Source organism: Drosophila teissieri, chromosome 3L, assembly GCF_016746235.2.
Source record: "Drosophila teissieri strain GT53w chromosome 3L, Prin_Dtei_1.1, whole genome shotgun sequence".
Lineage (NCBI taxonomy): Eukaryota > Metazoa > Arthropoda > Insecta > Diptera > Drosophilidae > Drosophila > Drosophila teissieri.
In genome coordinates this window covers 7,835,075-7,855,790 of record NC_053031.1, presented here as the reverse complement: position 1 = coordinate 7,855,790, position 20,716 = coordinate 7,835,075, and the positions used below count along the sequence as shown (strand labels likewise).

Here is a 20,716-nt window from a genome sequence, read left to right as displayed (position 1 = left end):
CGCGCCACTTCTTGCTCTTTCTTGTTGTCGTCGCCAAATCAGTTTCAGTTATTCGCTGCGTCTGATTGGGAGTGGTTCGCCATCTTTCGGTCTGCAATAAAATTAGTCTGTGTTCTAACGTTCTAAATCCGGCATTTTAAACAATCTGAAAGGTAAGTGGAGCATTCGGAAAGCGTTATATAAGGCGGTTCAAACTCCACGGCCAAACACCCACTTCTGAATGCATTCACCCCAAACTAATTTACTACAACGGCTGACTTGCACTTTATCTGAGCAAATAAAAAATGGTGGACTTCCAAATCGGTTGCGATATGTAAATTTGCAACAATTCAAGACTTTTCAATGCAAATAATTAGCGCTATTTAACTTTATGCATAACCTCTGGCCCAACCTATTTAGGCCCGAACTTTCCCCACCGGTCTGTTTTCATATGCATTTTACTTGACTGCCGCTGTTTTTGTTTTTTCTTTGCACCGGCTTGCCTCCTCCGAAAAGAGAGATACAGATTAAAAAAAAGAGAGAAGAGTTGACAGAGAAAGAGAGAGGGCTATATGTGGTTAGACAGAGACACGTATCCCATTCGACAGGCCTTTTCTCTGCCACCTGATTCTCCGGCTCTCCAGGTGCTGTCCAAAGTTTAATCTTGAATTCGTGTCGACATTTTTAATTAAACCTATACAATTACTATGCATATCTACAGATAGATGGTTCCAGAAGACCCCCAGATAGCTTGTATCTCATGAGCACTTTTGCATGCACAAAATAATAATACTTTCTTAGTTTGCCCTATGGTTTGAGTGATTATAGGTGCTTTTGATCTTATAAGTTTACAAAATTGGGTGCTGCTTCGTAAATTACAGAAACTAATCTTGCTTAAATAGTTAAAGTTTACTTTTCTCATTTCTCAAGCCAGAAAACAGACCTCTGTACATGTAATTATATTTGTTATATATGTGAAAGTCCACTACCATAAACTTGTTAGTCGAAAAATATATAAATATTACATTTTTTCTCAGTTTTCTGGTGTATTTCAATTGAATTTAAAATGTTCATAATGTCCAAGGGTCAAAAGCCATTAAAATTTGACTGCTTTGTTTTGTGCATAACAGTTTTAGTTCTTACTAACTTATACATATGGCAGTCATATAATATTCTGGGACTTGAAGGAACACATGATGGGGAAATACCAGATGGATTAGATCTAGATAATTTATTCGACCCTTCATAACAAAACAAGTGCAAATCTTATCAGAATGGTACCATGTACAAAGTCTTGTGAAATTCATTTGGTGAAAGCACAGATATTATTTTTTCGACCGACTTCCCCATTTTTCCCACCCAATTGTGGGCGTGGCCTAAGCTTATGGCGTGTTCAGCGATCGCGCCACCTCGATATGTTAATTAGATTGTTGATGGTACATATGTGCCTCTAAAGATTTTGAGATATATTAAGCCAGATGATGGGTCTATTAAAGCAGAAAAGAAAAACCGAAAAAAAACATCACGCAATCGCTATTATGTTTTGGAAGTAAGTGGCATTGACTGAGCAGATAAGAATGGTAGACGTTTCGAGATAATCAGAGCGAGCCTCCCTCGCAACAATAAAACACATTGGCGCCCAAGTTCAAAAATTATCTAAGCTTTGACATGTCATTTCGCTCATCGTTATCGATAATACCTCGTACCAGCTGACAGAGAATTTGAATGAAGATGAATAAAATTGTCAAGTGCCACGCGCTTTTCTAATTATTATTCCTTATCAAAACGAGTAGGCCGTGAACTTAGAATAAAAGTGGCTGGCCGGCAATAGTGGAAAAGTTTTTCGCCAGCTGATAAACGCAACAGTTGTCATTTGCAAGAGCGTAAGAAAGAGAGAGAGAGAGATGGACAATGCCACCCGCAATGCGATAACGATTGACAAATCAGCCGGCGATAACGATTACATGTTTACCCGGTGGCCGAGTGTTTATTGTTTTTATACTTTTGTTACATTATTAATTAAAACCGGTGGCTTTTAAGTGCGCCGAGTGTTCTGAGAGCAGCTTATCAAAGTCCGAGGTTCTAAATCTTATCTGCCTGGGCATTTAGAGCGTTGTGATTACGCCGATTGCGCAACAATTTCATGATTGTACGGCACCCAAGAGAGTCTGAAACTGCAGCGTATAACGGCACTTTACAGTTATCAGTTACGGTTAGAGCGCGTCTGACGCCCACAGCATTTTGCTTTGTCCGGAGATTTCTCGCTTTCCCGGGACTCCAGTGTCAGTCGTATTGTTCCACATTGGTGACAAACACTTTCGTCTCTCGTTTCCAGTCGTCGGTTCATTCATAGTATTATTACCCACATACACATCCACATCCAACCGGTTGTAAAATGTTTGCCCTGCGCCGCACAGCCGCAATGATGACGTCGGTCCACCGGCAGCCGCAGCTCAGCCAGGCCGTTTTCCGGGCCAATTTCGCCATCAGCGCCGCGGTAGGTTTTCCTTGTATCCTTCTCCTCGTCCTCTGTCGCTCTAAGTCTTTCTGCTTGCCAAATTTCGGAATAGGGTGCGTCGATGAGTAGGAAAAAAGATATTTTGAATTTAGTTTAGTTAGTTTGAAGTTTACAATCAAAACTATAAACAATCACCTTAAGCCTATGCAGTTCCGCTAGCACCCGAAAGATAAGGTTACTATACTGACTGTGTTTACAGTCATTTTTTTTTATTTCTATGTTTATGGCATTATGAAATATTAAATATTAAAACGTTAAGTTAAGGGATTACATTCGAAACAATGTTCTTTTATTTTCTCTCTATCAATATCGACACACCCTATCCCGGCCGGATCAAAGTTCACTTTGCTTTGACCAGCTGTCATTTTATTATCGTCATATAAGTTTCGCCTGTATCGCCTGTCTGTAGGACCCCAAAACCCACAAGATATCCATGGATAATGAACGGATTTCCGCCGTGAGCGAGGTGACTACTCCAACACCGTAGCTTGCAGACACAAATCCATTTTCCACCTAGCTAATAAGATTACTATCCTGCCCTTCAAGCACTCAATTGTGGTATGCTCTCCCGCACAGATGGCCCAGAAGATCAAAGCCGGACCCGTTGTGGATGTCCTCGGTGACGAGATGACCCGCGTCATCTGGGACTCCATTAAGGAAAAACTGATTCTGCCCTTCCTGGACATTGAGCTGCACACCTACGATCTGGGTATCGAGTACCGTGATGAGACCGAGGACCAGGTCACCATTGACTGTGCCGAGGCCATCAAGAAGTACAACGTGGGCATCAAGTGCGCCACTATCACTCCCGACGAGAAGCGCGTGGAGGAGTTCAACCTGAAGAAGATGTGGAAGTCGCCCAACGGCACCATCCGTAACATCTTGGGCGGCACCGTCTTCCGTGAGGCGATCATCTGCAAGAACGTGCCCCGTCTGGTCAGTGGCTGGCAGAAGCCCATCGTGATCGGTCGTCATGCCCACGCCGATCAGTACAAGGCCGTCGACTACGTGGTTCCCGGACCCGGCAAACTGACCCTCACCTGGAAGGGTGCTGACGGTCAGGTCATCGATGAGGTGATCAATGACTTCAAGGGCCCCGGTGTTGCCCTGGGAATGTTCAACACTGACGCTTCCATTGTGGACTTTGCCCACGCCTCTTTCAAATTCGCTCTGGACCGCAAGCTGCCGCTGTACATGAGCACCAAGAACACCATTCTGAAGAAGTACGATGGTCGCTTCAAGGACATCTTCGAGGACCTGTACAACAAGCAGTACAAGAAGGAGTACGAGGCGGCGGGCATCTGGTATGAGCACCGCCTCATCGACGACATGGTTGCTTATGCCATGAAGTCCGAGGGTGGCTTCGTGTGGGCCTGCAAGAACTACGACGGTGATGTGCAGTCGGACTCCGTTGCCCAGGGCTACGGATCTCTGGGTCTGATGACCTCCGTGCTGCTGTGCCCCGATGGCAAGACCGTGGAGGCTGAAGCCGCTCACGGAACAGTGACGCGCCACTTCCGATTCTACCAGCAGGGCAAGGAGACCTCGACCAACCCCATTGCCTCAATCTTCGCCTGGACTCGTGGCCTGCTGCACCGTGCCAAGCTGGACGACAACGAGCCACTGAAGCAGTTCGCCGAGACCTTGGAGCAGGTGTGCATCGACACAATCGAGGGCGGCGCCATGACCAAGGATCTGGCCATCTGCATCAAGGGCAGCATCAACGCCGTGCAACGCAAGGACTACCAGGAGACTTTCGAGTTCATGAACACGCTGGCCAAGAACCTGGAGGCTGCCCTGGCCAAGAATGCCGCTGCCGCCAAGTGACTATCCGGCGCTCAGGTCGAGCAGCAGGCCTCGCATCTCTAGAGAACCACTCAGCGAAGCCTCGTCCTCGTCACCATATTCACAATATTTCCATTCGTTTTTGTAGATGTGCATGTCCTAGGCTAAATATCCGTGTCCTCGATGCATGTTCCACACTGTTTCATTGTCTCTGCGAGACGCAAAAAAACCCTGATTTCCCTTTAACGTCTAACGGAAAAGAAATTTCAAATAAATGTATTTTTATACCGGACTCGAGAGGTCTTTAACCCAGTCGAGGGTGGGCTCGTTACGAGGCCCGGTCCACTTGTGCGGCTTCTGATGGCTCTGGGTTTATTGGATTTGTCAGCGAAATGGCCACAGTTGTGTTCTAACACTTGGCGGCACCACACCGAGACGATTCGAGCGGAAGGGGATCAGGATCCTGTTAGAAGGAAGAAACTATCGATGCTAGCCAAAGCATTGGGCTATGGCTACCTGCTGGCCTACGTGATCTGCCTGCTCTGCTGGCCAGGAGAGGCGTATCCCACCAGCAGCAGCTACCGGGATCTGGATATATGCAACCATTGGGACGGACGACGTCACTTCCTGGAGCTGGGAAGTCCGGCCGGTGAGCTGCACGCCCGGAATGTGACCACTACTGCCTATAGGGTAAGTGTATTTACCTGTTTCCCTTCATGGGATTTGGTCAGCAACTATGAACTTACAAGCAGAGCTCGCCGCTGGGCTTTAAGAACGATGCAGTGGCAGGAGATGTGTGGTACCAGTGCAGCCTGGAGCTGGTCACCTGCGCCGAGTGCGTCATCCGAGTGGCCTTCACCTATGCCAACTTCTCCAAGAGTTGTGGCAATACGGGCGGCAAGTCCAGCATGTGTCCCTGCGAGCATATCCAGTTCTCGGAGCCGCCCTACGACTCCACCATTTCCGGTCAGGAGTTCTGCGGCGATGGCAAGGTGTTCCGGAGCAAAACCAGGACCCTGCAGTTGAAATTCTTCTATAGAGCCAGCAATGCGCACGTGTTCTCGCTTCAATACTTCTCGGAACGTAAGATTAAGAATCAGTTGGTAGGTGTTTAAGAAAGTTCTATCTGGATTTCCCTCGGAATAGGCAACGTTCGGATAGTCAGTGGTTCGCCCAAGCAGTCCATTGTGGGCAATGGAAGTACAAAGTCCCAGCCGCAAGTGATCTCCACGCCGTATTTTCCAATGGCATATCCTCGCGACTACGGTATCGAACACATCCTTACCTGCGAGGCGGACAACTGCCAGGTTCGTTTGGATTTTACAGACTTCCAACTGGGCCTCACCTCCACTCTGGAGATCTTCGACTCCAATGGCCAGATGCTGGACTCCTATACGGGCGAGCACTTCCGTCCGCCGATCACGGTGAGCAGCGGGAAGTCTCTGCTCCTGCAGTTCCGTGGAAATTCCGCCACCGGAGTGGGTTTTCGCGCCGAGGTCAGCTTTGTGTCGTCCAAGCAGCTCAAGGACGAACGACTGGTGCCCTACACAGGTGAGTGAGTGGGTTGAAGTACACTGAACAAAAATTAAATTTAAATTAAAAAGTTAATTTCTAAGATTAAAACACTAATGTGCACCATGAATTTAGAAGTATACAACATGATCTTCAGTTTGCACCTCTTTAAATTTATAAACTTTCAAGATACCCCAATTCGCTTTAAGCTTGAACCCGTATTCAAGAAGTATTTATTTTCTCTGTGGGAATAGGGACATTTGAATAATTGTCGGATTAGTCGGGCACTTGAAAGTCTGCAGGCAATTGTCATATTGATTTTGGCAGAGGAAGTGGGTGGTGGGCACTTGGCAAATATCAATGTCAATGCAGGGCGTTGAAGTGGAAACTGGGTGACTCTGGTTGGGTTCGGTTTGGTAAGACAATCGATTTCTTGGATCATTGCCCGGAGGTGTGGTGGTGAGAGCAACCCTTGTATATAATCCGGGAATGGGTTGGTTATGCACTATTGGGGCAGGTTGGATCACATGGCATGATGCAACAGCATGGAAATACTAATGTATACTTATCTGTATTCCTCCTTTAGATTGCGGGGGAATGGTTACCGGACCTGGTGGCGCCATCACCATGATGAACATGATCGAAAATGCCACGGACGTACGGCTGTTTGACTGCATCTGGATTATTAAGCCCGGCAACAACTACATGATGATGAAAACCCACATCTCCTTGAGAGTAGATGACTTCTACGGCATGGCCGCCAGATCGGAGCTCACAATCCGGCAGGGCACCACCTCGGATGCCGTGGAGATCGAGAACGTGATGTGGCCGAACAATGGACTGAGCAAGGAGAGCCATGTGGCGCCCATCCTCAATGGCTATTACATTCGACTACGGGGCGTATTCGGGATGTCCTCCAAGCTGGCCATCGTCTACAGCGTATTCAACTACTTGAGTGAGTTCGATTGGACATTCGAAATATTTCAATATGTTTAATGGCCAATTCCAATGGCTTAGATTGCTACATTGGCTCGGAGTTTCTGTGCGGGAACAACCATTGCATTTCCATTCGCCTCCACTGCGATGGCTTCGACCATTGCGGGGATGGCAGTGATGAGCCGGATTCCTGTGAGGAGGACTGGGCGCACCTGCATCACGATCGTCGCTGGTACTCCCACAAGCCCAACTATTATTTCCCCAAGATAGACCAGTATCCAGATCTCAAGACGGCCACGGGTATCTTCATCATCAGCACATTGGGCATATTTGGTGTGCTGTCCGGATGGATGGTAATCCTGTACAGGATGGGGGTTAGAGCACGCCACCAGCGGGAGCTGCAAAGTCACCTGCAGACGATCAGTGAGCTGTTGGATCGCCAGGACGAGGATCGCACGCCCGATGAACCTCCCAGCTACGAAGCACCACCCGATTACGAGGAGGTTATCAAGGTGGGGATGCAGCAGGAGCTACGGGAGCCACGTCGCCAGAGACGAGCCCGTCGAGCTCCCCCTCGAGATCGGAGCTGCAGTCGTGCCCCCAGTAATTGCACCATGCAATCAGTACTCCCACTGCATCGAAGCTGCAGCCTGGAAAGAGATCAGGAACAGCCCAGTACCTCGGCGGCGGCAATGACCCATGCGGTGGCGGCAACGGACACCACGGAGGATGAAGAAAACGTCCAGACGATGGCCCAGCGAATGCTCCTCGCCACGGCTATTTGTGGTAGGTCGAGAGTTCCCCCAATCCCACCCTGCAGTCGCTAACTTACCCACAGAGTCCCACTTGCAGGCACTGCAGGCACGTCTCTCCCGGCAGCAAAGGAACCAGGGCACCGGGTCCAATCCGTGGGGATTTCAACGAGCGCGTCACCGATATCCGCTGGGGGTGAACTACCCACAGGCGGTGGGTCAGCCACGACGCCCGGTAGCACGGCAGATGAGTGCACCCAGGGAGGCGACTCACTTAGCATTTCACTCACTATAGGCCTCCCCTCCACGACGGCCGAGAGTCCTGTGACAACCGACCAGAACCAATTCCAGAGTCCGGAGCAGACAAACAGCAATTGCACGGAGCACACGTACCTGAAGAGATCGTGGTTGGTGGTGCAACAGGTTCCAGCTGGAAGGGGCTACCGAGTGCGGAGACTGCGACATACCTTCTCCTCTCCCGAAGCCTTCACTACCGATGAGCTGCATATGCCCTATCCAGATTTCCTCAGCTACGGCACCAATCTTCCACATGAACGGAGCAGCAGCAATTTCGGATCAGAGCTGTCGAGGGATCCATCGAGTTATAGTGTGGGAAAGCGAGCTCGCTGGACCCCCGAGGACACAAGTGAATCGGAAACCATTACCCAGCAGCTGGAACAATCCAATCAGACACTCCAAAGCCATGTGATAGTGGAAAGTCACCCGAGTCACAGCGAAAGTGAGAGCGAAGGGGAGCAGCAGGTGTCCTGCTTTGGAGCCAAAGCCCAGCGGCCCAAGCGGCGTCATCGGGGTCATGTGAGAAGCCGGTCCTTCAGCAATGCAGGTGGTGGCAGTGCCGGAAGGAGGCGTCTTATGCAGCGCAGCTCGTCGGCCGATCTGTTGATGAACTATGCGACAATGGCGGTTTCGACGCCACAAAAAAGGAGCGAGGGAATGCAGCGCTTGTTCTTTATCTGAGATTCCAGACTGGGAGTGGATATGGATAAGTGGAACGATAGTATTAAAGCCTGGTGTGATTCTGGTCGGGATCTAGTCACATATAAATAAGCCTGTTCCTTACTCGAATGTTATTAGCTTACTGAAATGAAATTAGTAATTATTAATAATTACAACTCCATCGAGCCTTTTCCAAATCGGGAACAGGACTCAACGTTTGTATTGTTTATTATATATACCACACCACAAAAAGAAATAAATAATTACATTAATTAGCATTTTATTTGTTTATTTATTTATAGCCGTTATACGTGTAGCATGTGCCAGAGCAAGTCAATATGTGCCCCAGATCAGATCACAAATAACAACGAACATCCATCGCCCAAGATTCACTTCAACCCACTAATTGATCTGGGGCACATCCTGGCCAGCACTGCCTTTCGGGTGCCTCAAAGTGCAAAATAATAAAAATCTATTACTCGCGTACATATATATGGAAATCAAAATGCACATTTGTATATGTATATAGACGAATATGATAAATAATACCAGACGTAGTCAATGCCGTAGGTCTGTCTGCTATCCAGATCCTCCTACGTTGTATCTGTTTCTATTCCGCACTGCTGATCCTACTGCTGCAGCTGCTGCTTGAGATTCTCGGCTAGCGATTTGCCGGTGTCCAGGGGCACTACTATATTGCGCAGACTGTCGATGCTGTTGCGCAGCTTGGTGGCCTGAAATTTGCTGGGCAACTTCGGTGACCCTCCCACCGACGCAAATGCAAAGGTCTTGTACTCCTGGGCAGCCGTTCGAGGAACCAAAAGAATCAGATTCAGTATGTTATATACACGGGGCTTTATTTGCAACGCAAAATATCAAATCATAAGCAAATCTGGTTCAGGGTACTACAAAATAAACAGCAAAAAGGTTCAATGCCTGTATAGTCGACTAAATAAAGATTCTCAATGTATGTCATGGTGTGAGGGTAAGCGCGTAATTAAATTAATCAATGATAAGTAATGGCTGGGTATTCCCAGGTAGCTTAAAGTATTTCGAAAACATTCCTGGAGCTCAGCTCACTGGCTGATAACCAATATCTTAATTATAGAAATTATACATACAAAAACTTAAAAATAATAAACTGAAGAAATTTCAGTAATAACAGTTGGCCGGATCACTGGACTCTAGGTTACCTGATTGCCGCTGGGGGAGCTGGCCTCGCTCAGAGTAGTTGGCGCCTGGCCCATGTAGGATTGGAATGTGGGCATCGGTCCGCCACCGCCATTATCCCGATGGCCGCCTCGGGTGGTTACCTTCTCCTGCAGCGAATTAAAGGTCTTCGATAGCCAGGGCTGCCAGCTGTTGCGGTTGGTTTGCAGTTCACTGAGCGTGTTGCTGAGCTGATGGTTGAGGTCCTGGTTCTTGCACTCGGCTTCCACTTGGGCCAGCTTGGCCTGGGCCAACTCCAACTCTAGTTCGCGTATGCGTTGCGATGCAGCGTTTAGCGGATCAAGTGGCCCTAGTGGATGCTCATTGGCATTCCGCATGGCATCGGTTTGCCGCCTGGCCTTGCTGTCATCTGACTTAGCGTTGTCATTGCCGGCGTCGATTTTCTGCTGACAATCCTGGCAATTGGAAACCATGTGCTGATGGGGAATCGAGAAATTAATATCGTCTCAAATTCATATAACAAAACAACTCACCATCACTTTTCCTAGGGTCTCGCTTAGAGTGTTCATGTCCTGCTCTTGGCGCTGGATGATTTGTTTGTATTCCTGTATAATGCCTGTGTGCTTCTTCTCCTTCTCCACAGCTCTCTCCTTGGCAGAAGTGAGTTGCTTATTCAATGCGTCGATTTCCGCCTGCATTTTGCGTCTCTCCTCGCCGAAACGATTCTCGTAAATCTGTGCCTCTTTCTCCAGGCGCTCCTTGTGCTGCTTCTTCAGCAGAAACTCCTCCTCGTACTGCTTCAACTTTTTTATCTTACGCTCGCAGGCTTGTTTCATCACCTTGCGTGCCTGACTGGAGCTGCGGCACTTCTTCGGCAACGTTACCCGGAAATACTTTAGAATGCCCTCAAAATCAAGCTGTCGCAAATCGGATTCACAGATTGATAAAAGGGTTACGGCCACCTGGAAGAGCACAGGTAGTCCGTCCAGCAGAAAGACATCCAGCACGTGGAACACGAAACACAAGGGGAATCGCGCTGTATATAAGGTTAGGAACCATTGGGAGGCGTACATGTGCGTCTCAATGCCGCAGGCCGTGAAGTGCTCATGCAGCTTGGGCAGCTGATCCTTGATCAATCGCTCCAGTTGGTAGAGACGAAGGTAAAGAACCTCGAATCCGGCTTTGTAGAGATCACGAAGCCCATAGTCGTACATGAGTGCTACCAGAACACAGAACGCATCCTCCTCCGGCATCTGATGAGCAGTATGTGTAAGCATTCATTCTAGGTAAAGTGGATCAATTACTTACATGAAGAAGCAGACTAGCTGCTATAAAACTTAGACCTTGGCAGTATCCAACCTCGCTGTCATGAACGGCATACGCTTTGGATACCTTAAAAAGTGCGTCTTGGCCAGAGCCGCCAATTTCTTTGAAGCATTTGTGCGCCGGGAAAGTGCGATGGATGTCGCGCTGGATAACGGTCTCACATTTGGTTTCCTAAAAGTAAAGTTTCTATTCATTTCTTCTAAGTGGATAGCGGTAATACTCACTTTGGTGATTAAGATCTTGTACTTGTCGTTCATCTCCATTCTGCCCTCGACGTTAGCTAGCTTCTGCCAGATCTTTTCACGCAGTGCTTCTGGAACGCCGAGGCGAACTAAAGGCGCCAAGTTTTTCGGTCTTTTTTCGGAGTCCCACTCCCGAAGAATGGGATCCCACTCGTCCAGCGTGTCCTGCGAGCAATCCTTGGATACTTCACCAGTGCCACTCAGCAACGGCTCATCCCCATCGCTGCTGTAGTCCGAGGGGCAATCATCCTCAATCGAGGCAATGGACGAACTGCGCACAATGCGCGATAGATTATTCATACCCATCTTGAGCAGTGAAGAGCTTTGCTGGTGACCCGGCTGCTCCGTGATTTCCTCAGAGGGATCAATGCTATTCACTTTCCAGTTGGACTCGTCAGTCCGCTTTAGGTGCAAATAGAAACGTAGTGTCATGGGTCGCTTCGACATAAAATGGTCCATAATACGCATTTCGCTGGCCGACTGAATGGTCACTGGGGTCTCGATGACGAACCTAACCGGTTCCTGTATGCGTCGCATCACAATGTCTACGGCTACAGTGAGATTAGTCTTGGACGACTCCAGATTCAACTGCTCAAAGGCCTTTTCCTGGGCTTTCCACTCAGCGCGAATTGTATAGGGCCATGTGGAGCTCTGCTGGGCATTGCTGTCCGATTCGGTTGTTACTCCTGTTCCGCCTGGTTGTATGTAACCCATGCTGTGCATGTCGATCAAATGCATATCCTTTTGGACTACTAGTTTTCCGGGTGCCACTAGAACACCGAAACATCGTTCGATATGCAATGGTTGAAGAACATTCGACGGAGTCTGTTTGACTGTGATGCACACCTCCTTATCTGTATTTGCCCGTAGCTTGAAGCATCCCCTATCGCGAGGAACGGCTGCATACGAGTTCTTTGCCACCCGCTCACGGATCTCTAACGAGACTATGAACTCATATCCAGCCGTGTTTAAAGGATTTCCGCTTAAATCGGAGGTTACCGAGTTGGCCATGTCAACGGCCGAATTAAGGCTGCAACTCATGCTGGGCGGATAAGTCTGGAATGCCTTCTGGAAGCAGGCTGCGGGTGAAGATTCAAAATAAACCAGGGGATGAAATCACTGTATGATCTGACTCACCGCTGACTTGATTAACCGCTTCGGGAATATGGCACCGAAACACATGGCACTGAAACAATGCATCGCCGTGGAGCCAAGTGAATGCAAAGCATCCGTTTTCCACCGTGTCCACTGGTCCTCGATAGTACAAGATAATGCTGGATATCTCATAAGTGGCAATAATAGTATTGCTCTCGGCATCGTGGAGGCTGTAATAGGAGCATTATGACGTTCAGTGAGTCAATCACGGGGCAGTGAAAACTTTACTCACACAACCAGGCCTTCGGAGCAATTGGGTATGCTCACAGTGATCTTTAGCCCCACCGACTTGGAGCCACTATTCAGCTCTCCCATGATGCGGTAGACCTCCGTCTCGGATTTGGGCGCATTAATGTTGGCTGCGCCCAGATAGGTGACTCCGGAAAATATGGTGCAGCCTTGATCGATTTCAGAAACTGAAAAAGAAAATAAAAGAACAAGCTCACTTAACTTTTTGTTAGAATGACTATTTATATTTTCTAACATCGATTTTAAGATTTTTAAGAAGTCTACGCATCCAATGTTCAAACAAATAATAAAGAACTCTCTGAGAATAACATTAACAGAGTTTATAGGCAAATCTCTGATTACCCTTCGATATTCGGGATTACAACAAAGTTAAGAGATCTGCTCACCCTCCTCGTCGGTGGTGTCGCCTTTCTCCGGCTTCATGGCATCCTGTTTTTCCTCCACGCAGGCGGGACTAGAGTCTATGCAGTCATAGAACACCGAATGGCCCACTCTGTTTGAGCTGGAGGCATCGTCGAGGGTCTCCTCGCTCTTGGGTGAGAACAAGGTGCAGGGGAAACGCATCTCAGGATCGGCAGATCTCCCGCCGGAGCCCGTGAGCGGTAGGGTCAGAGACTTTTGCTGGTGACTTGGGAGACGTGGCGCTGACTTCTCCCCAGTGGCAGCTGCAAATATGTAAATTGTCTATTACGCGACGAGCAATAACAAATGCCGAATTATGCGGAATTTTGTTTAAGGGAAGTATTATTGTTCGGTTTGTTTGTCGTTGTTTCCATGACAGCGTAGCACTACGGCTCTGCGCCGATAAGATTGCAGCTGGTTAGGCTTAGCAAACGATTGGTGTTTCCAATACTGGAGCGACCGCGACGTTGTGTGCACAGCTGGCGTTGGGCAGCGACTGAGTTTACTTCAGGCTACCCAGGGCAACCCATTCCACCCTCTCAGTTGTGTTTCTTCACTCACCTACGCCGCGTTCCAACTCCAGATCTTTAAGGGCGTCCGTCATCTCATGCTGCATGTCGCTTAGGTTGCGATTATGGGCCATGTCCAGTGTGGGCGAGCGATCTCCTCCAGCTTCGGGAGAGGACAGAGCCAGAGCACTTAGAGAAGTGGGCGGCTTGCCTCCCACTGATGGCTGAGTTCCCTCCGGGTTGACAACCTGCTTCACCTGCTCCATGGGACTGGCCACATTGCTGTCGGTAACTATTTCGTACTCCCCGCTTGTTGTTATCGAGGATTCCGAGGACTTGGTGCTCAGATTATCATCCATTCCAAACACTCAAGGTTGCCTCAGTTCCAGGCACTCCCAAATGGGTTACTCTTTGTTGTGTGTGTAATGTATTCCGACTTTCTTTATTCGTAAGCCCTAAGAATTGCGCATTTTCAAGGCAGGTAAACAAATCAATTTCTGTTCCAAGGCCACGCACTCGTACACGCTTTTAATAGATTTCGTTTTTAATTAGTCCAATTTTCAGCGGAGTCGCATTGTTTGGCTTGGCTCCGCCGTAAATCGATGACGAATCGGTACGGTTTGGTTGGCTTTTTGGGGGCGTACACACACGCGCATGTATGTCACACAGTGCCCACTTTGCTGGGGAACTTGGGGGGTTGGGCCTTCTAGGGGGTGGTGGACGGTGGGGTCGGCGGGGTCAACAGTTTGCTTCTATTGCCTCTGCGTTTGGATTCCTATGGATTTTTTGTTACTTCAGTGCATGTAGCTGCTTCCTGCTAACACTTTGGTTTATATTTTATGGCCTACACTTTGAAGAACTCTTTTACATTGTTTTGGCCCTTTACTGTTGTGTTTTTTATCGGGTTTTCAGCAATTTTCTTGCGATTTTCCTTCTGTTTTGTTTACATATTTTTCAGCTAGTGATGGTTCGCAGTAGGTCGATTCCTATCGATAGAAAACAGCTGCTTTGCGTTTTCCAATACTACTTCTTGAAAGTGAGAGGAAATGTTCTTATCGAGTAAATCGACTAGTTATTTTCAATTCATAAGAAGTAATATGGAGCACTCTAAATAACCGAATAGCATTAAAGAGTTTTATTTAAAAATTCTTGTAAACCTTTTCGTGAATAAATTCATATATATGGAAATTTCATTTTCTTTTTTAATTCAAAGAACAAATAACTTTAACTTTCACGTCTTATATGGTGTATGGAAAATATTGAAAACATTTAAAATCAAAATTAGTTTTGAACTTGGGATACGTATATATCGAAAAAGTGACATCGCCGTGACATAACACCCCGCCAGTGTTGCGAAATACTTTACCATACAACACTACCGCGCGTGCTGGAAAAAAACGTGCGCGTTTATTCGTTGCATTTTGTTAAGATAATTCCTTAAATCCGGGTACTTCTGCCTCCGAAACCGACTCCCCAAAGATGTGGCCGCGATTTGGCATCAAAATTGGCAACAGCACGCTCTGCATCGCCCACGTGCGCGCAGATGGCAAGGCGGAGGTGATCGCTAACAAACAGGGCGACCGAGTGTCCCAGGCATGCCTTCTCTGGGACGGAGTCTCGGAGATCGAATGTGGCCTTACGGCCAAGCAGAAGATGGCCACCCGTCCGCGCCAGGCGGTGGCCCACAGCTTTCAGCTGCTTCAGCCAAAGGAACAGCTCACTGAGGAGAAACTGTCCAGTGCGCTGCGGGAAATCCCCTGCGACTTTGACAAGGAGGAGCTGGTGTTCCGGATGGAGCACACTGTACCCTCCGAAAAGGAGGACCAGGACGACAGAGTTGTGACCAAGGACCTCAGCGCCTATCAGGTTACGGTGGAGCTGCTGCGCGCTGAGCTGGAGCTGGCCCATCAATATCACACGGACGGGGAACAGGCGCCCATCGCCGTGCTCTCCATACCCAGCTACTATCCCGCCTCGGCCTATAAACTGTTAGCAGATGCCGCTCAAACTGCTGGCTTCCACGTGGCCCAGATTATTAACGAACCCACGGCCGCCGTTCTAGGCTACAGTATCGGCGAGGAGCAGACGGAACAGCTCCGCCATGTGCTGACAATCAAATGCGGTGGCTTATACAGCGACATCGCCTTTTACGCCGTCCAAAATGGCCTCTTTGTTCAGCTGGCAACTTTCGGACCCTTCCCCATTGGTGGCCGGCAATTCACCGATGCCTTGGTGCAGTTCATTTGCGAGGAGTTCCGCCGCAAGTACAAGCTAGATCCGCATGAGTCTCGTCGCTCAGTGGCCAAAATCCGCACTGCCGCCGCCAACTGCAAACACATCCTGACCACTATGCCTTCCACGCAACTTTATATCGACTCTCTGATGGATGGCGTTGATTACAATGCCCAGATGTCGCGTGCTCGCTTTGAGAGCCTCATCCAGCCAGTAATCAATAACCTTATCCAGCAACTGGGCGAGTGTGTAGAGCAGGCGCAAAAGGAGCATCCCGGATTGAGTAAAATAGATGACATCGTTCTACTCGGCGCCACAATGCAAATCCCCAAACTTCAGGCGGCAGTAGGGGCCCGCTTCCCGGACGCGAAGCTCCACAACAGCCATTCGGCGGACGAGGTGGTGGCCATCGGCTGTGCGCGCCAAGCTGTGTGCTTGATTGACCCCCTCGAACAGGAGCTTCACAAGGAGGAGGATTGCGTGGTGGCTGAGGATGACCTGTACATTTGGCACGGCAATGACGAATCTAACGCCAAGTTGGTACTGGGCAGGGGTAGCGTTCTGCCCGCCAAGATACGGATATCACTGCCTCAATCAGAGGAGGGAGAGGGCGACGACGTAAGCAAGGGAGCTGCTTCGTTTAAGCTGCGCACTGGAGAGAGCGAGATACTGGCCCGTCTGCCCGACAGCACGACACCGGAGGATGGGCTTTACCAGCTAGAAGTTGAGGTAGATGTGGACGATAAGGATGGCAACGTGGTGCCGCTGGTGCGACTGCGCTGCATGTGAGAGCCGGATTGTGAACCGGAATCGGTGCGATGTCGCCTAGACTATTTATTGTTGCTAGCCTAATGATTACGATACAAAAACCTAATAAAGATAAATACGAAAGCGGCAAACAAAAAAGTGTGTGTATACTGTAATATTCATTAACCTTTTATTTTCTTATCTTAGATTTTAAAATTATATTCAAAACTGCAAACTGGCAGATTTCTGGCTGCGCTCTAGTTTTCGCAGGAATTCCTCGAAAACCACCACACCCTTGAACATGCTAGTCTTCTTATGATCCTTGATGCGGCTCTTATCCTCTGGCGCCTCCATGTAACTCTTGCTCTTATCATCAAAAGCGTTGATCTCATGCAGCAACTGGGTGATCGTGGGCACTGTGGTCGGATCAAACTTGGCTACAGCGCTTACACTAAATGGAACGCACACTTTTCCAGTGGCGGGATGTATGCAAAACGGGGCCTTCAGCAAATGGTTAAATCCCCTAGTGACGTTGATGTCCAAACGAGGATAGAGTAGTCCAAGCTGGATCTCGCTCACAATGTTCTTCAGCTTACGACTCCAGGCATTTGCTGCGGAAGTTCTCATAGAGCTGGCGTACTTAATGAAGCTCTCCCAGACGAGTCGTGAATGGGCTCCATCCTCCAAATTCTTTTGCAGATAAGATTCTAGCTCGCCACGTGCAGGGTCATCGTGGACCATGTTAAGTAGTTTGGTCACTCCCTTGGGAGTCCCAAAAAGATTCTGTTCCTCTAGTATGATCTCCTCGAACATGGGCTCTACTATCTTCAAGGCTCTTTTTATGCTATGATGCGGTCGCTCTCCCATTGCACATCTGGGTGAATTGCTGCCAGAGATATTGGCATAGGTAATAATGTTAAGGTATTCCGCAACAGCATAGCGACCACGTCCGTCCAAGTGACGGGCTTGGTGGTCGCACACCCAGCAATGGATACCTCGTCTACCGGAGAAAATCCAGATAATGTGCTCAAAACCGAAATCCTCTCGCAGAGCGACATCCATAACCCTGGCAGCCAGCACCATAAACTTCCAGCATTTAAGGCATACCTCTGCTCCAGAGCAACAGGTGCGCACTTCGTCGTAGTCCGTCATATCGATATCGAAAACCAGCTCACGTTGCACGGGCGTTAACCCGCCAGGAATCGAACGATGGTTTTTGGGTTTAGTATGCATCACTGGACCTATGTCTATTTTAATTGGATTCCTCGAGCAGATCTCCTTTTCCAACTCTGCCTGGGTGTCAAAGCACAGATAACGTATGTAGATATCGTCCTGAAGTGTAAAGGAAATCTCGCGATTGGAAAAGATGGCATCCTCAGCTGAAAAGAGTAATAATCAAAGGCTGTTTTAAAGGATTGCAGTTGGATGCACTTACATGATCCATACGAGAGCCAACGGTAGAAGGGCAGGTGGGGAAAGAGGCGCCTGTAGTACACGGGCAACATATCCTGCAGGACCTCGGGATTGTAGGTGTGCACAGCCGCCGTCTGCTGCTGCGGAGCCTGGTTCTCTTGATCTGCGACTTTTTCTTGCATTTTAAGAAACTGAAAACAAACCATATATTTAATGATTAAAGAAAAAAAAATGAGGCGATTACAAATGACCGTACAGAAATCAAAACCATTAAATTTGTTGTCGAAACCTTATATTTATATATATTTTTTTGCTGATTTTTTCTTTTTCAAAGAGAGATACACGATTGGAGCTTAAAGTACTGAAATATATTAACGACATGCATTTTTAAAAGTAGGACGCTTATTAATTGTCAGTTATGGGTCGAAACAAATCGTATCGAGCTATCGCAATGGAATACCGCAGAATGAACCTGGTCAGAGAGTTCGTCCGATGATTGGCTTAGTTTACATGGGAAATCTACGTGTACCATGTATATATGTATATATATTACTATATAATGTATGAGTCTACTTAACGGCTAGGTTAGATCATTGTTGCAGCTTAAAGATTAGAGCACGAAAGGCGGGCGTTCCCTTGTTCAGCATCATGGAGCAGTGAAAGGAGCCCAGTAAATCCCACAAGTCTAGGCCACTGTGAGACGAATGTCCTGCATTTTGTGCTGCTGCCAGGAATGCGCTGGCTGCCTGGGAGGTGCGGTATTGTAGAGCGTTACCGAGGCGATGTGGCTGTTGGGCATCACCTCGAAGATCAGGTCTTGGTAGCCATAGCAGAACGTGGAACCAAACGGATTCGCAGTGTTCGTCGAGCTGGCGCGATGAAGCACCACTGGCCGCTCTGAGGTGGCCAATGCGCTGCTGATCTGGTCCCATTTGGTGTAGGCGGTTATGTTCACATGTTCTTGCTTTGTCGGCGTCACCAGATCGTGGCCACTATCGCTCATCGAAGGATGATCCGCCTGCAGCAGGAATTGGAACTCGCAGCGATGGTACATGTTAAAGTTAAAGTGTCCGGGATAGTTGGTGTGCAGAATGAACTTCTTGCAGGTCTGCGTTCGTGCATCAAAGAGCACATCGATACCGAGTGTAAAATAGTTGAAGAAAATGTCGCTCCTCTTGCTCTGCGCTTGTCGATTAACACTCGAACTGTGTATCTTCATTTTGTCCTCGCTCTTGAAGAATATACGATTGGGTGCTCCTAGACTGGTGGCCACATCCTCACAGCTATCGCCGAAGAGCAGCTCTCGCGTGAAGCACTGGCGACGTGGCTCCAAAGCTCTTCCCGAGCCCTCAGTAAAGAGCTTCAGCTTCAGCCCCTTCGTGTGGCCAAAAGAGGTTCGGAGAACAGTGGCCGATTCCAAATACATCTGGCGGTGATAGCAGGCCAATGGTAGCGATGGTGCCCTGTTCTCCGACACATTACTGCCTGCGTAAAGAGACATCTTGGACACGACAGGTGAGGCGCCATTCAGGAAAACCAGAGAGCCCAGTCCATGGGCATAGCCCGAGTGCAGCTTGCTGTCCACGGGAAAGTAGAAGCTTAGCCCGCGAAAATGGAGGGCAAACAACTGTTTGGCTGCATCGTAAACGCCAGGATGTGTAGCTCCAAAGGAGTGCTCGATTTGCTCGATACTCGGCAGCACCTCCGGGGAGTTGAAGTAGACGCCCCCATAACGCAGTTTCACCAGTTTCATGTTAAAAACCTCGATTGTTTTTAGACGCTGATTGACGGGATCAAAGATCAAACGAACGCCATCCTGCGGCAGGTTGATAATGATGTCCACGCCCAATGGATTGGTATCCGAGTACAGCACCTGGACACCCTTGATGATGCCCACCTGCGACTGGATGATGGAGATTGCCTGCGAGAAGTGCATGCCCAGGACAAATTCCCAGGCATCGCAGCCCATGGAATTCTCCGGCGCGATATCCAGATCCAGCATTTTCACCTGGGAGTTTTAAGGGATCCTTGTTTGTTATTGTTTCTGCTGCAAGTCGTCAACTTACTGACCTTGATATGTGAAATCAGCTCGCTTTGCGAATATATTTAAACAATAATATATACGCAATTAATGGCCAAGTGTATGTGGTGTTATTATTTTAGCACTTTCTGTTTTCAATTGTTTGCTCTCGTTTTCTTCTTTTAGCTTGTTATGCTTTTGTTTATTTTTATGCAATTACGCAACTCCAATAAAGTAGTTTAATTCGTGGGTTTTCAACTACTTGTCGTGTTCTTGGCGAAGCGATAAATTGTATTGTTTTCTTCAAAAAATTCGGACAAAGACGAAATGCGCAGCAGAAAAATGAGATAATAACAAAGTAATGGCGTTGCCAGATCGCGGTGGGCAGCTGATTGGCGAAATTGCAAAACAAATGGGGTGTGGTTTTCCGTCCCAAATAATAAGATTATTAATGAAGCTTATAGTCGTGCTATCTAATCTAGTAAATACATTTTATGTAGAGCTTCTTAAGAATATATTTCATATTATTGCTTAATTTATTTGCCACACTTGGCAACGCTGGTTGAGAAAGCAACAGCTGTTTCCATATTTTCGCGCGCTTTTTATATACTAAAGAGTGAGATTTATAACTTACTTTTTGATCTTAACCGGAATGTACTTGGCTAGTCCGCAGTTAACTTTGGATCCACAAGGCTTAAGACTTCACCCACGCTTCCTTTTGCCTTTTAATTTCGTTTAATAATACACTTTTTTATTAGTTTTTATCGCACGACTTCTGGCACCGTGCCCGTAAATTATAGCTAGTATTGTAC

The 20,716-nt window shown here is 48.0% G+C and overlaps 6 protein-coding genes across 10 annotated transcripts; 3 read left to right on the top strand and 3 right to left on the bottom strand.

Annotated features, from left to right (window-relative positions):
• Positions 1-4,574, top strand: LOC122615926 (isocitrate dehydrogenase [NADP] cytoplasmic). 4 transcript variants are annotated; one of them, XM_043791108.1, is made up of 3 exons: positions 1,974-2,476; positions 2,907-2,963; positions 3,044-4,574. In XM_043791108.1, the coding sequence occupies exons 1-3, from the start codon at positions 2,375-2,377 to the stop codon at positions 4,322-4,324; spliced, it is 1,440 nt and encodes a 479-aa protein (XP_043647043.1). In that variant the 5' UTR covers positions 1,974-2,374; the 3' UTR covers positions 4,325-4,574. The 4 variants fall into 4 exon arrangements, with proteins under 4 accessions (XP_043647046.1, XP_043647043.1, XP_043647044.1 ...); XM_043791109.1 differs by having other exon boundaries at positions 1,975-2,476; positions 3,074-4,574; XM_043791111.1 differs by lacking the exons at positions 1,974-2,476; positions 2,907-2,963 and adding an exon at positions 1-152 and having other exon boundaries at positions 3,074-4,574.
• A 62-nt stretch (positions 4,575-4,636) lies between these two features.
• Positions 4,637-8,673, top strand: LOC122615925. Of its 2 annotated transcripts, none has more exons than XM_043791106.1 (6): positions 4,637-4,972; positions 5,035-5,365; positions 5,429-5,833; positions 6,381-6,749; positions 6,812-7,516; positions 7,583-8,673. In XM_043791106.1, exons 1-6 carry the CDS (start codon positions 4,643-4,645, stop codon positions 8,458-8,460), a joined length of 3,018 nt encoding a protein of 1,005 aa, XP_043647041.1. In that variant the 5' UTR covers positions 4,637-4,642; the 3' UTR covers positions 8,461-8,673. The 2 variants fall into 2 exon arrangements, with proteins under 2 accessions (XP_043647041.1, XP_043647042.1); XM_043791107.1 differs by having other exon boundaries at positions 7,569-7,917.
• Positions 8,674-8,796: 123 nt separating this feature from the next.
• Positions 8,797-13,988, bottom strand: LOC122615630 (rab GTPase-activating protein 1-like). Its single transcript, XM_043790648.1, has 9 exons — positions 13,545-13,988; positions 12,968-13,246; positions 12,565-12,748; positions 12,315-12,502; positions 11,160-12,256; positions 10,918-11,106; positions 10,143-10,862; positions 9,633-10,085; positions 8,797-9,236 (listed from the first exon to the last, which is right to left on the bottom strand). Exons 1-9 carry the CDS (start codon positions 13,849-13,851, stop codon positions 9,069-9,071), a joined length of 3,585 nt encoding a protein of 1,194 aa, XP_043646583.1. The 5' UTR covers positions 13,852-13,988; the 3' UTR covers positions 8,797-9,068.
• An 843-nt stretch (positions 13,989-14,831) lies between these two features.
• LOC122617110 (heat shock 70 kDa protein 14) lies at positions 14,832-16,630 on the top strand. Its single transcript, XM_043792813.1, has one exon. The coding sequence runs from the start codon at positions 14,972-14,974 to the stop codon at positions 16,511-16,513; it is 1,542 nt and encodes a 513-aa protein (XP_043648748.1). The 5' UTR covers positions 14,832-14,971; the 3' UTR covers positions 16,514-16,630.
• Positions 16,631-16,639: 9 nt separating this feature from the next.
• LOC122617108 (DNA primase small subunit) lies at positions 16,640-20,705 on the bottom strand. Its single transcript, XM_043792811.1, has 3 exons — positions 20,539-20,705; positions 17,907-18,075; positions 16,640-17,850 (listed from the first exon to the last, which is right to left on the bottom strand). The coding sequence occupies exons 2-3, from the start codon at positions 18,064-18,066 to the stop codon at positions 16,694-16,696; spliced, it is 1,317 nt and encodes a 438-aa protein (XP_043648746.1). The 5' UTR covers positions 18,067-18,075; positions 20,539-20,705; the 3' UTR covers positions 16,640-16,693.
• LOC122617109 (PHAF1 protein CG7083) lies at positions 18,160-20,255 on the bottom strand. Its single transcript, XM_043792812.1, has 2 exons — positions 19,955-20,255; positions 18,160-19,892 (listed from the first exon to the last, which is right to left on the bottom strand). The coding sequence occupies exon 2, from the start codon at positions 19,884-19,886 to the stop codon at positions 18,570-18,572; it is 1,317 nt and encodes a 438-aa protein (XP_043648747.1). The 5' UTR covers positions 19,887-19,892; positions 19,955-20,255; the 3' UTR covers positions 18,160-18,569.
• Positions 20,706-20,716: the final 11 nt, after the last annotated feature.